This window comes from Cryptomeria japonica, chromosome 7 (assembly GCF_030272615.1).
Source record: "Cryptomeria japonica chromosome 7, Sugi_1.0, whole genome shotgun sequence".
Taxonomy (NCBI): Eukaryota; Viridiplantae; Streptophyta; class Pinopsida; order Cupressales; family Cupressaceae; genus Cryptomeria; species Cryptomeria japonica.
This window is the reverse complement of record NC_081411.1, coordinates 105,228,648-105,243,026: the sequence shown is the minus strand read 5'-3', so window position 1 is coordinate 105,243,026 and position 14,379 is coordinate 105,228,648. Positions and strand designations below refer to the sequence as shown.

Genomic DNA, 14,379 nt, shown 5'->3' with positions numbered 1-14,379 from the left:
TTCTAATTTAGTGTCCCCTAAATTGTTGTTGTTGCGGATTAGGATTATAGTTAACTAACGAAATTTTTAAAAAAAATCATACAAAAAGAAATATATGAATCTTTGTTAAAAGAATATAATAAGGTTAAAAAGTTCACAAATAAGTCTAAATGTGATATAACTTATATTACCCTTGCTTGTGTCCTCATGTCATGGTCTCTTTCCATCCCTTTATATAAATCATGACTCTTAGGCACTTTTGAGGTGCTAAATGATCATTTTTATTTTCCTATACATTGCATTCCCAAAATTCACTTTGAAGTGTTTCATTTTCTTTTACATGCAAGTAGGTACCTTTATGGCTTAAGCCATGTGTCAAGTTTTATATTAAAACCATCTACATGTTCTAAGAGACAATACTAAATATTTGACTAATTAACATTTGTCTTAGAATCAATAGAGTGCACCAATTGGTCACATAGATCTAGTGGGAATAAGAGAAAATATTCAACCCCTTGTAAAATAATAAAATGAATTTGAACCCCAATAGAGTAGACTCAAGTATTGTTTGCTTCCTCAAAGAACGAAATGAAAAACAAAGCTTCCTTCCAAGATGATTTTGACAACACAATAAATGAATAAACCTATTTAATTGTTAAGATAGTTTAAGATTTATTCGATCAATGTGTTGTTTGATTATTGGTTACTCAAATCCTTTAGATGATAGCAAGGAGATTAATGTAGCATTTGGTCCCCATTCAGTACTTACAATTATCTAGAAGATAATAATAAGGTAATCTATATATTTAGAGGTTGAAGGAGAAATAATTTAGCTTAAATTCTTTATTAATAATAAATAGAAAAGGGTTGTCAAATACAATAATGCATTTGAAAAATCTAAATACATTTATGATATCATTAGTGAGAAACTAATAAAATTGTTTTATAAATTTTTTTAAATAACTTTTATTAATCTATTTTTAGTGTTGCATAAAGAAATTAACCATTACTAATAGTTTTACTTACACACAAACCAAACTATCTATTTGTGAAATATAAAAAGATTGATAACAATAATACAGAAAATGTGAGAATATTTTTAAAACATGTTACGTGTTTTAATAGCGCTAATTCTTCTTATCTTTGATGATTTTTCAAGTATTCTCCAATACAATTGAAAAAATAATATCATTTATAATTCATAATCAAAGTGTTTAAAAAAAAATTAAACAAATAAAATATATATATATATATATATATATATATATGAATAATATTCTCCCAAGCATGTAACTCACACAATGGTTCTTTACAGTAACCACATATACTGGTCTCAAAAAACATCAATGAATTCTTGCTTTTCAACAACTTTTATATATTTCTTATCGTCCTCCATGAAGTGTTACTGGTTGTTAATGAGCATATGAAGATAATGCTTCAGAGTGTAGGCTGATAATATGTTGATAACAGACATTTTTCCCAGTTGTGCTGTCCCTTATTCCAGGAATGAATACATCGTGAATCCTAAAGTGTCCCATTCGCTCTTCTGTGGCCCATTTAGCATTTAATTCCTTCAATACAATTAATGTGCATAAATGCAATAGACTAATCCGTTACATATCAGATCTATATTCAAATGATTTCTATGCCGACAAAAGATAAGTCGTTTGAAATCAATTGAGTATAAATCTGGCCAACGTTCCTCGTATTCAACCTGCATCAAACATATTTGAGGGGTCTACTAGCAGTTAAATTCCAATGGAACTTGGGTCGAGTAGCATAATGAATTTAATCAAATGTTATTCGACTATATTAATGCACATACACAAATTTGTCTCTTTTATCTACACCTGCGGCAGCAAGTTATTTAAGCAGGAGATTCAAAAAGTGTAGTGTTATCCGGTTGTTAAAATGAGAATGGAGAGCTCAGTTTTGAGTATTTTAGTTGGGCTATGGCTAATAACTCGTTTTGGAGCACCTGAAGAGGAGCCAATTGTGCCAGCCATGTATTTGTTTGGAGACTCCTTAGCGCATGCAGGTAACAATAATTATATTCCAAACTGTACAGCGCGTGCAAACTTCATACCATATGGCGTCTCCTTTTTCCCCTACCAAACTGGTCGTTTTACTGATGGCCGTACCGCTTTCGACTTTGTTGGTATGTTTTCTTGTTACAGATTTGTATGCTCTTATTGAATCTGTTTTGTTTTGGTGTAGATACATTAATACAGTTTTTCAGATTAGTAATAACAATAGAATGAATTAATTGTTGTCGCAGCTAATTACTTGGGGCTCCCTTTTCCCCCTCCTTGTCTCCAACCAAAGGCAGATTTTGCAAGAGGGATGAATTTCGCATCGGGAGGTAGCGGTTTGCTCGACTCAACAGCTGCCACACAGGTCTCTGCTTAGTTCTTTTTCTTCTTAAGAAAATAAATTCAAGCGTTGACTAAAATCTATTACAGCCCTTTTTGGTTTAGGCGCTGTATAGTCTAATGTTCTGGCTTGGATTAGTTGAGTTTCTGGTTAAAGTCTTTCATCAGAGCTGCATGAAGCATCTAGAGAATTGTTGGCATATTGTATGAACAATTTCTTAAATCCCTGTTCTGTTCTGCCATTTGGAAAAACAGTAAGTTATTTATGATGTAATGTGCTTCTCTTCCAAAGTTGCTGGTACAACTATTATATTAAATCTCATGTATGCGTAACAATTTGGGTTGGTTTGAATCTTTCGTTGGATGCCTGCTTTAACTGAGAGGTGAGAAATTTGTTTAATCTGAACTCCTTCATAGCATTTGTGTTGTTTCTGCTGTACTCCCTAACAAAGTAATGTATCTTATTATAACTTTTATGATGGAGGATTTTTTATTATTTGAATCTTTGCAGATCATAAGTTTAAATTTTATATTAAAGTTGTTTGGGACCCAATTTCAATCTCATTCTTTATAGTTTTTAATATTGGTAGTTAGTATGATTAGAAAACATTACAATCATCTTTATCAATTGTAGTTGAACTACAACACTTTATTAGTTATTACAACATCAATAAAGTAAAAGAGAGACAAAATACATATGAAATCTTTTTTTCAAAATCTTTTTTTTTAATTAATTTAATTTTATAATTCAAAATTATATTTTTAAAAGTTGATGTCTATTAAATTGAAATATATTTTTTTTTTATAACTATAATTTTATTATGAATTAAGTTTTACTATATTGAAGTTTTACAAAATTAAAATGATATATGGTCATCATGGTGGAATATAGATCTATATTAAAACAATTAATTGTGAAAAAATATTTTTCATAAAAGAACTAAAAATTAATTATCAAAATTAACTCTAATTTCTTTTTACTTTCTCTTTATAAATAAAACTTATGATAATTTAAGAAAACAATTATTTCTCAATCTTTTAACTCTCATTCAAACAAATTTTATTTGTACTCCAACACACATTTAATGAATTGGTTACGTACCCAACTAAGAAAATAAACAATTGATTGGCAGCAGGTGGTACCAGAGTTATATTAATTCTTGACTCGAGAATTGCCCTTAAAAGTTTTCAACAAAAAGTTTGATGGTTTGTCGTTGTACCTAATCTTTTACAACCTTGCAGAAAGTTATTTGTATGAGCCAACAACTATTCCTATTCGAACAGTATTCTCATATTCTGACGAGGTCGAACCCATCTGGAGCTGCCCAAGCAAAGCTGAGAATGTCTTTATTTGGCATTACAGTTGGAGGCAACGACATTGGCAGGATCCTACATAGCAAACACTAGTTTCCAAAAAACTACAACTCCAGCAAAGTTTGTCGCTGTTGTGCTGGCCAGATTTAATCAATCTATTGTAGTAAGTTTGAAATTCATCAATTTACAAACTTCTTCCCTTTGGTAATGCAAAAAAAAACATTTTTCTCTTACAGAAGAACTAAATCCTTGCTACTCTTTAACCTGACAGAGGCTCTACAATGGTGGGGCGAGAAAATTCCTTATATTCAACATTCCACCTGTGGGTTGTGTTCCTTACACCAAATGTATTGCTTATAATATATCACACGGGGAATGCTTGGATATCGCAAACCAACTGGCTGTGGCATATAACAGTGCTTCCAAGTCACTTGTCATACTCCTCAATGAAATACTTGACGGAGTGATCATTATCCAACTTAATGCTTATGATGAATTAATGAACATAATTCAAAATCGTAAAGCCTATGGTAAGCTGCTCTCTTTAGAGGATCTCTTATTATATCATTCTTCTATTCTCTTGGATTTAATGATTGGGCAACTGAAAACTAAAATGAATCTATGCAAAATTCTGGTGCAGGATTTAGCGATTCTAAGTCGGCATGCTGTGGATCGGGATTGTTTAATGCAGAGGTGAGCTGTGGAAAGACTAATCCACCGAATTTGTTTTGCAGCAATATAAGCACACATGTTTTCTGGTATGGATCTCATGGCACTTACAAACAGTGCACAAAACCTGTCAGAGATTCTGATTCTGGATAAATTACGCCGCCTGGAGCCGCCTATAACGCTCATCAGCAGCTATCTATAATAAATTTAAAACAAATTCTATGCTACTTGCTATGTAGAATTTATGATCTCTATAATGAGATTCTAGTTCTGAGGAGCATATTAAATCACAAGCTCCTTCATCTCGGCATCCTCGGTGGGCCTCTAATACCCACAAGTTTGGTACTCCTTTGCCACCGAAATCGTCAATCTCGACGCTCTCCTTGCTGTTGGTGAAATACGCGTCGTGAAAGGTGTGCTTACGTGTTCATACAACTTTTGAAGAAAGTAAACGTGTTATATTCGATCAACATTCTTCGAGTTAAGAGTTTAATGAAACTATATTTCATTTTTGTAAGTCATAAAAATTTCAAAAGTCTGTTCCGTTTATAAAAAGGTTAATATTAAGGCATGACAATATAAAATACCATTGTGTTTGTTGGCATATGCTTCATTTTCAAATCTCTATGTTAGTGCTCGTGTGGAGTTTTTTTTTTTTCATGTAATAGTTTCATCTTTCATATTTTTGGTAATATAAATTTAGATGGTTCTAATTATAAAAATTGAAAATGTAAGATACAATTAATTCAAAAAAAAAAAGATTTATGGAAGTTAATAGAAGAAAAATTATGAATCAAAGTAAGGATGAAAAATGGGGCAAAATGGGTATGAATGAATGGGCTACAGTTTTGTAGAAAAGTAGTCCATGTATTACGTCTCATGTTCAAGATCTGAAAATAATAAAGAAAATATGAGAAATTTTGCAAACAATGTATGAAAGAACCAACAATTGAAAAGTGTTGGACATTAAAAGACAATTAACAAATTTGAAGATGAAGGTAGAAGATAGAATGAATATTGTAAACTAAAAAAAACATAGAAATCAACTTGCAATTAGGAAGGTTGAATATCAAACCTCAAGTATTGTAGATTTTTTAATTGAAAGTCTTCCAAACGAGTATTTTAACTTCATACACACATTGGAACTAAATAAAGAATTTAAAAATACCATACAAGAATTGTATGGACCATTCTTAAATGAAGAGGTTAGGCTCTAAAAGTTCGTAATTGATTCTAGCAAGATTTCTCAAGAATTTATAACTAGATGCAAATATAAAAAATACAGTTAAATAAATCATATAAATGCAATGACAAAATCAAGCGAATCAACACAAAAATAATCAAAAGAAAGGAAATCAACCAAAGAATAATCAACAAAGGCATAGCTTTCAAAAGATACAAAAAGATTGAAGAAATCACAAAGATAATTATAAAAGAGAAAAAACTATCACATGTTATAATTGTAGAGGAGGAGGGTATAAAATTGATCAATGTTTAAAAAAATCACATGTAGGAGGGAAAGAAGATAGTATCAAAAAGACAAACAAATTTTGCTCAAATAGAGGGTGATCATAATATATAAATAGAATATTTAGACACTCAAGGAAATTCAAATAATAGGTGGCTTATTGGTTCAAGATCCAACCACCATATGACTTATTAAATACTTCTTCAATTATTTAAAACAAGTGAAAGGTGTAAGGATATTTCTCTAGGATAATAATTTATATGAATTGATGGAATAGATTTAATTTTAGGGAGAGGACATGATAATAGGAATTACAAGTAACAAATATAAATCATGCATCTATATTAATAAAAAATCTTCTTTGACTAATCCAAATAAGATAAAATAGTCATAAGGTGGAGCTCTATCCAAATAAATGTCTTGTTGAGAATGTTAAGAATGGATTCAATATAGTGACTAGAGGAGTTGAGAGTGATGAAATCTACAAATTTTTAGCAAATGTTGATAACATATATTACTCTACAATAGGTTCCTCCATAAGTGAGATATGACATGAAAGTCATCTAAACTATCAAAGATTTTCTATGTTATTACAAATGAATATAGTGGATTGATTCCCTTGGATAAGGATAAACACAAATGTTTCTTCTCAATATTAGTAGATCTAAAACAATAGGAACCAACAATAAATGGTAGGAATAATCATAGTGGCAAAGTTAACTTAGTCAAGCTAACACATGCTTAACATGCAAGAAATGAAAACATTATATGCACAAGAAATAGGAAATCATGCATACTCCATTACTAATGAATAGCTTATTATCGACATATAATACAATGTATAAGAAAGTATCACTATGATATTTGTATAAACAAGGTGATTTGATATAGAAGACTGAAATTTCAAACTCAACACATATGTATCAAATTTCAAGTACCACATCTTAGGACCCTATTTGAGGCCATGAAAATATTTCTTCAATTTACAAACCAATTTAATTTTACCTTTTACCACATAGTGCTTTGGCTATGTCATATCAATATCGTCCTCTAAAATCAACATGAAGGAAAACAAATTTCACATTAATTTGCTCAACCTCTAAATCATAAGCAATAGCAATAGAAAACAAAAATCCAATGATGTCATTTTTTCAATAGGAGAAAATATCTCACAGTAACAAACATGCTCAAACTTATATGATCCTTTCACAACCAACCTTTCTTTACACTTCTCAATGCCTCCATCTAAACTAATCTTTCAATTATTGAACATGAATTTACAACCAATACATTTTCATGCTCCAGAGAATGGTACAAGATTCCATAAATATAATTATTTTTCAAAGCTGCTATTCCTCCATCCATAACATTTTTTAATATCGTGCATCATTCAAACCTAATGCCTCTTGTACATACCTCGATTCATCCATATTATTATTCAAGGAAAAAATGCATCTCCAATCATCACGTGAATACAATTGGGGTGATCGTCTATGTCTTGTATATCTTGGAACAAGTTGAGTTGGAGGTTCTTCCTCCTCTTCTAAAGATTAAGAGCTTAATGAAATCTCCTCAACTTTTTGTTTATCTAGGGGTCTTGATCAATTTTACTAGGAGTGCAATGAAATTGAATAATAAATCTTCCCTTTTATGAAATATTTTAGTTATAATGTAATAGAAGGAGACTTTGTTTCACTAAAAATAACACTTTTATTAAAGTATTACCTTGTGTACACTAGGATCCCAAAGTTTTTATCTTTTTCACACCATAATTGTATCCAATTAATATACACATCAAAGCATTATTCTCCAACATTGTTTTCCTTTCCTTTGGCACATGTCCATATGCCTCTTAACCAAAAACTCTAATATGTATCAAGGAAGGCTTGTGACACTACCATGCCTCCATAGGAATTATATATAAAAGGGCTAATGTATGAGACCTATTAATTGGGTAGCAAGAAGTGGCAACAACTTCATCACAAAAGTTTGGCTCATGGCCAAAGGTTGGGGATGGTTTGGACTTACCAAGATTGTGAGATATCTTGATATCCCCTTTGTAGTTGATCAATCCCTTAGTAATATGGGGGATTGGTTATCAATTTTTTTGAAAAGAAAAATGTTAAGTGGTAGATTCATCTCCTCTCCCTACATGGGAGAGCTCAAGTTGTTCAAAATGTGTTATCCTCTCACACTATATATCAGTCTTTAGCATGGTTGTTTGCTAATGTGCAATTCAATAAGTTGGAAGATATCCTTATGCATTTAAGGTCATATGGAAAAGGGAATAAGAAAAGACACTTTGTCTCATGGAAGTGATGTTGTAGCCCAAAATCACAATGTGGCCTGGGGCTCAAAGATCTGAAAACACAAGGTATTGCTCTTTCTTCTAAATCGACTTATAGGGATTTTCAAGGGAGTGAGCCATGGAAAGTACTAATCATGAATAGCATAGCCCTTTCCAAACCTAAGAAAGTCAAATATTTGTCCAAAATGAATCTTTTTGATGTTGTCTTTTAAGAGGTTTTGATGTTGAAATCTATGGCTCAGTGGTCTTCTCTTCACAATGGAAGACATGGGTTTAGATTAGAAATTTGATTAAGAATGGTTCTACTATAGGTAAAGTCCCAACCTACCATGTTATGGACAAATCTTTGTGGTGAGGCTTGGAAATCAACAATAAGCCTTTGGCACTAACTCAAGGATGCTCTACAAAAGCTGGGCTTCTCTTGTCATAGTCTCATTTGAGGACATTATGGTTGATAGAGGGTTTTGTTCTTGGAACCAGGTTATTGATAATTATTTTATCCCTCGATCACATAAAAAGACATACAATGATTCAAAATGCTATGGGACATAGTTTTTTGAGCAATCTTATGTACTCCAATCAAATTCTAGAACATATTAAATCGGAAGATGGATCTCTATTTTATGAGATCATTGTAAAAATACATATGATATGCTAGCCCAAAATGATGAAATTGTTTAGTGGGTAAAGAAGACCTAGAATAATGATTGGTCATATTCAAAGTGGTTCTCTAATTTTAATTTTCTTTGGTATGACCATGCTAAACCAAAGAAAACTTATTTTAGATGGATTTTTCTTTTTAGGAAACTTGTTATTGGAAAGGATTCATTTGATATTGGTCCGAATTTAGAAGTTGTGATATGTGTCAAAAACCAGAAACTATTGAACATCTTTTTTTGAATGCCAATATGCAACATCTATGTAGTTTTTTATTTTTGGTTTTCCTGTCAAATGGGGCACAAGCGAGAATTTCGCTTCGATGGAAATTCTTGTAGGTTATGTGGACTATTTTGATGCTTGTATGAATAGATTTTGTTCCATTTTTACTTGTGAAATTTTTTGGTTTTTATGAAAGAGGAGGAACAAAGAAATATTTCAATCTAGAAGGAGACATCTTACTGAGTTTAATAGTAAACTCACTTTTCTATTAATCATGTTTTAGGTGGCTACTACAATGGATATTTTTGAAGAGATATTCATGATCTTTCTTCAAGAAGGAGTACTGCTCCTCTACAAATTAGACATATAGGTTGCACATTTCTTTCCTCATGGGAAAGGCAAGTTGAACAAGGAGGAACTTGATCTACTCCATCAATATGTGAAGGCGAGAGGAATAATAAAATAATCTATTCAAGAGAAGAATCGAAATCCAAATACTATGAAAGGTATTAGATGGGATCAAACCAATGATCGTTAGATTGAGCCCCCTATCAGTGCCTATGACTGGGACACACTGAAATGAAGCAATAGCATAGTTGGATCATGGGACTAATGACCTCCTAGATAGCTTAGTACATAAGTTGATTAATGTATAATCATGGTTTTTTGATCAGTTTTGTATAAAATTGTTCATTTGGTTTTGTTACTACCAATACTAGTTTTATTTTGTTGATAGTGATTGGAGCTCCTACACCTCATAATGTACTCATTGTTTAAACTATCCTCAATGTATTGAAAAAACATGATAATCATTTTTCTATAATATCTATGTTTTGTGTACTATTTTTATATTTGGCAACAATATTAATATCCAAATGGGGTTAGAGGGATGAGTGTGGGGAAGGTAGAGCTAGGGAGGGGGAAATGTTGCAAAGTATTTTGATGAGGAAGATGGTGATGAGGAGGATGATGGAGATCGCCACAATTGTTTGTTCTTATACTATTTTCAAGTAGGGGTTTGTTGGTGGATTTTGGGATTATTATGGTCATTGATGTCCTTTTTTTTGGCATGACTTGTATTTGCCTCCTAATTTCTGCACTCTAAGATTTGGCTCTCTTCCTATGTGGGAAGCTTTCTTATAGAGGTATGTTGGACCTGTTTTGGGTTGTGATTTTCTAGACTGGCCTTTTTGTGAAGTGCCCTATTTAGGGGTGTTAGGGAATCTACAAGATTCCTTTTTTGAGGTTTCTATTGGTAGCGAGCCAGCATCCCTCGTGGGGATTCATGACATGGTTTAACAGCCTCTTGTGGATTCTATAAGTCTAGTGATTATGTCAAGCATTGATAAGTCGATCTTTTGGTACAATGACAACCCAAGCTTGTAACAAGTGGTATTAGAAATTGGTCATAGGTTCAAATCACGCAAGCCGCAGCGAGTGATGCTGGGAGGGGGATTGTTGGCAATGGGCCAGCGTCCCTCATAGGGATTCACGACATGGTTTAACAACCTCTTGTGGATTCTATAAGTCTAGTGGTTATATCAAGCATTGGTAGGTCAATCTTTTTGTGCAACAGCAACCCAAGCTTGTAACAGTTTCACCTACTCCTTAATTTGGTGTTGGCCCATATTGTTTGTGGGGTCTACTTTGTTGTTGGATAATGATTATGGGGCCTCTTATCTATGGTATTCCTAATTTGGGTTTCGTTTACAAAAATTTCACACTGCTAATTAACTATCCCCTAAGTTGTCATTGCTACAAATTGGTGTTGGCCCATATCCTTTGTGGGGTCTTCTTTGTTGTTGGACTATGATTATGTGGCCTCTTACCTACAATCTTCTCAGTTTTGGTTTTGATTTCAATACTTTCACATTTCTAATTCAGTGTCCCCTAAGCTGTTGATGTTGTGAATTTGGGTTGTGGGTTGTCATGCCTTGTGGTTTCTCATCTATGTGATGGTTGGATATGGTGTAGGCTCCTCTACAAAGTTGTTTGTTGGTTGTTTATTTTATAGGAGACTGTTATAGACTTTTCCCTGTTAGTATGTTATCTCTACTACTTTGGAAGCTAGGGCTCTAACACTAGGGATTTTTAGTGATGATAAGATTTTTTGGGGTTTTTCTTTTCATATTATTGTGGAAGATGATGTTCCTGTTAGAGTAAATTCTTCACTAGCAATTGTGGGATGGATTTCAATATATATAGAGGGACCTTGTGAGAAATTAATTACAAAGGGCTCTACCTCCTTTGTCTCTATATATGTGGTGGAACCTAGTCTTCTTTGGTGGATGTTTCTTCTTTCATGGGTCTCTACTTTTCTCCCCACTCTTCTCATCATCTAGTGTGCTCTTCTGAGGTGACTCACTCAGGATATCTGACTGGGGTTTTTTTCCAAGTGGTGGAGGGGACCTCTTCCCCTATGCTCTTCCTTTAGGACTTGTAGTTCCTAGAGGCACTACTTGTTGAACCCAAGGTAGGAGTAAGAGGGGGGATGAAACAATATAAAAAAATCATTGCAGCATATAAACAATTAACCGAAAAAACATATCAACACATGATCACCAAGATTAATACATGAAAAACCCAAACTGGTAAAAACCATGATGAGCACCTACCCACAAGAATATATCCACTATGAATATAAATGATTGCAAAAGGGAGCTCACTTCTCTAGACTTGGACACCAAGGCCAACTTCTCATGGGATAAGATACAAAGAGGATCTGCAAAACCTTAATCTAACTACACTTGGGGCAAGATGCAAAACAATGATTTGAAAAGAAGGTTCTCCTAATCATGAAGTTGTCCTTGAAATTTTCATCAAGCAACCAAAATCAACACACAACAACTCTGATCTCATCTGCCAACAATTCGCCTCATAACTATTTTACATTCTTAATACAACCTGCATATAATTCAAACTTAACTCTTCTTATTTGCTCAAACTTCTTCCAATTTTCACTCTTCACCAGATCATCTAAACTCTCTCACATTCCACACATTAACTCATAACATACATATGCCTTATAAACAAGATAGATCGTCAAAGATTGAACCAAGTCAGCTTGATTCAAAAAAATACTTTCTAAACCAAAAGCACACACACTTATCCACTCCAAGAAAAAGAGAGGACCAAAACACATCGTTCAACAATCAATCCATCGATTTGAAAACACCAAAACATAACCAATGACACATCCACATGCTATGCATCCATAAAACTGATCAATAATAAAAACATACTCTCCAATGCAAATAACTAAAATCTGGATATCCACATGCTATGGTGAGACCCATTTAACATATCAACCATGCTTCCAAAAATCATATCTGGACCTAAGGATAGGTCTAACATAAAATCTCACAACCAGCAACAATTAATGTGGCAACACCTAGAGAATAAAAAGATGTTTTTGAACCACATAACCATCATATGTATGATATTGAAGCTATAACTGAGAAAGATAACAATAATAATCAACACCAACAATAGATTCTACACATAAGAACTTTTGGTACAACCAACCAAACAAATACACCAACACAACAAGATAGGTCTACACTACAAACATTCTAGAACAAATCAAAATAACAAGTTTGACATCAATGAAAACCATAACAACACATCAACACATACTTCCAACAATCTCCTCCTTTGTCATTGATTGCAACACTTGATGATAGCACTTGATAATAACTGCACCTGACAAAGACTCAATCTACAACTAAAACTCAAAAGAAAATAATACTGCTCAATATCTCTCCAAAACTCAATCTCAAAACCTCTTCCAGAAATAACAACTCAATTTCTTGCCAAAATAAAATATCAATCTCTCCCCCTTTGACATCAAGGACAAAGGTCATATCAACACTATAGACCACTGCTCCCCTAAAAGCAACCACATCATCAATCTAGGAATTAAAAATTACACATGAAAACTCCCCATGGAAAGATGCATCACCATAATGCACCTAGCTAGAAGGAGGGGCAATGACCACAAGCTTCTAGTGAAGAAACTCAGGTGTATCCTTCACTAATGCCTTAGTGAAAATATCCACAATCTTCTCTATCATAGAAATGTATTCCAATCACACTTCCTTCTCAGCAACTTTCTCCCTTAAGTAATGATATCTGATTGAAATGTGCTTTGTTCTTGAATGCATAACAAGATTCTTCAAAATGTTTATTGCACTTGTATTGTCACACAAAATAGGAATTGTTTCATCATATGTTACTTTCATATCCTTAAGAGTCTATATCATCCACATCACCTGAGTACAATAGGATGCCATTGCAATAATTTTCTTTTAGCAATAGATAGGCAAACTGATTCTTATTTCTTACTTAACTAGGAAACCAATTTATCTCCTAAAAGGAATGTATTATCGCTAGTACTCTTCTTATCATCAACACTTTTGGCCCAATCTTTATTAGTATAATATTTTAACATGAAATCTCCACCTTTCTTGTACCAAAGTCCAACGTCCATAGTACCCTTCAAATATTTGAAGAATTTTTTCACTGCTTCCTTATGTGTCACTTTTAGATTCACCTAAAATCTAGCTATGAAACAAACAACCTACATGATATCTGGTCTAGACACAATCAAATATAATAATCAACCAATCATTGATCTATATTTCTTTTGTTCAACTTCTACAGACTCATCATCATTTCTCAACTTACATCTAATGGTTAAAAGAGTTGTAACCAGTTTGAAATCATCAAAACCAAAAAAATTTAACATTTATTTCACATACTCTCTTTGGAAAATAAAAATTTCATCTTCTAAGTGACTAACGCGTAGCCCAAGAAAGAAAGACAACTCATCAATCATTGACATCTCAAATTCATTCTGCATATCTTTAGAAAATTATTTACATAGATCATCATTTCCTCTAAATATAATATCATCAACATAAACTATAACAATAAACAACTTATCTCCATCAACCTTGAAATAAATATTGTCTATTATACCTTTCGTGATACTTTATTGAAGTAAATACTTGTCCAATCTTGCATACCAGGCTCTAAGTGCTTGTTTAAGTCCATACAAAGCTTTCTTCAGTTTGCATACCATATTCAAATCTTTTGTCAATTTGAAACCATTTGGTTGTTCAATGTAAACCTCTTATTCTAGATCTCCATTCAAAAAAGATGATTTAACATCCATCTGATAAACTTTAAAGTTCTTGTAAGAAGAAAATGCAAGAAACATGCATATAGCTTCCATCCCTGCTACTCAAGAAAAATTTCCTTTTAAGTCTATACCTTCTACTTGAGAATATCCTTTACCTACCAGTCTTGCTTTATTCCTTTTCACTTTTCCTTGCTCATTAAACTTATTTCTAAATACCCACTTAGTTCCTACTACATTCTTTTGCATT

At 32.7% G+C, this 14,379-nt stretch overlaps 1 protein-coding gene across 1 annotated transcript; it reads left to right on the top strand.

Moving 5' to 3' along the window:
• The first annotated feature begins 1,896 nt into the window (after nt 1–1,896).
• On the top strand, nt 1,897–4,487 carry LOC131045067 (GDSL esterase/lipase 6-like). Its single transcript, XM_057978584.2, has 5 exons — nt 1,897–2,137; nt 2,258–2,376; nt 3,715–3,828; nt 3,937–4,195; nt 4,306–4,487. Exons 1-5 carry the CDS (start codon nt 1,897–1,899, stop codon nt 4,485–4,487), a joined length of 915 nt encoding a protein of 304 aa, XP_057834567.2.
• The last annotated feature ends 9,892 nt before the right edge of the window (nt 4,488–14,379 follow it).

What these genes read in the sequence shown, in the direction of transcription:
- LOC131045067 (XM_057978584.2), top strand. Translation starts at nt 1,897, where the DNA reads ATGGAGAGCTCAGTTTTGAGTATTTTAGTTGGGCTATGGCTAATAACT. An exon ending in TACCGCTTTCGACTTTGTTG is followed by an intron (nt 2,138 to 2,257) that starts GTATGTTTTCTT and finishes TTGTTGTCGCAG; the next exon opens with CTAATTACTTGGGGCTCCCT. An exon ending in ACTCAACAGCTGCCACACAG is followed by an intron (nt 2,377 to 3,714) that starts GTCTCTGCTTAG and finishes TTGGCATTACAG; the next exon opens with TTGGAGGCAACGACATTGGC.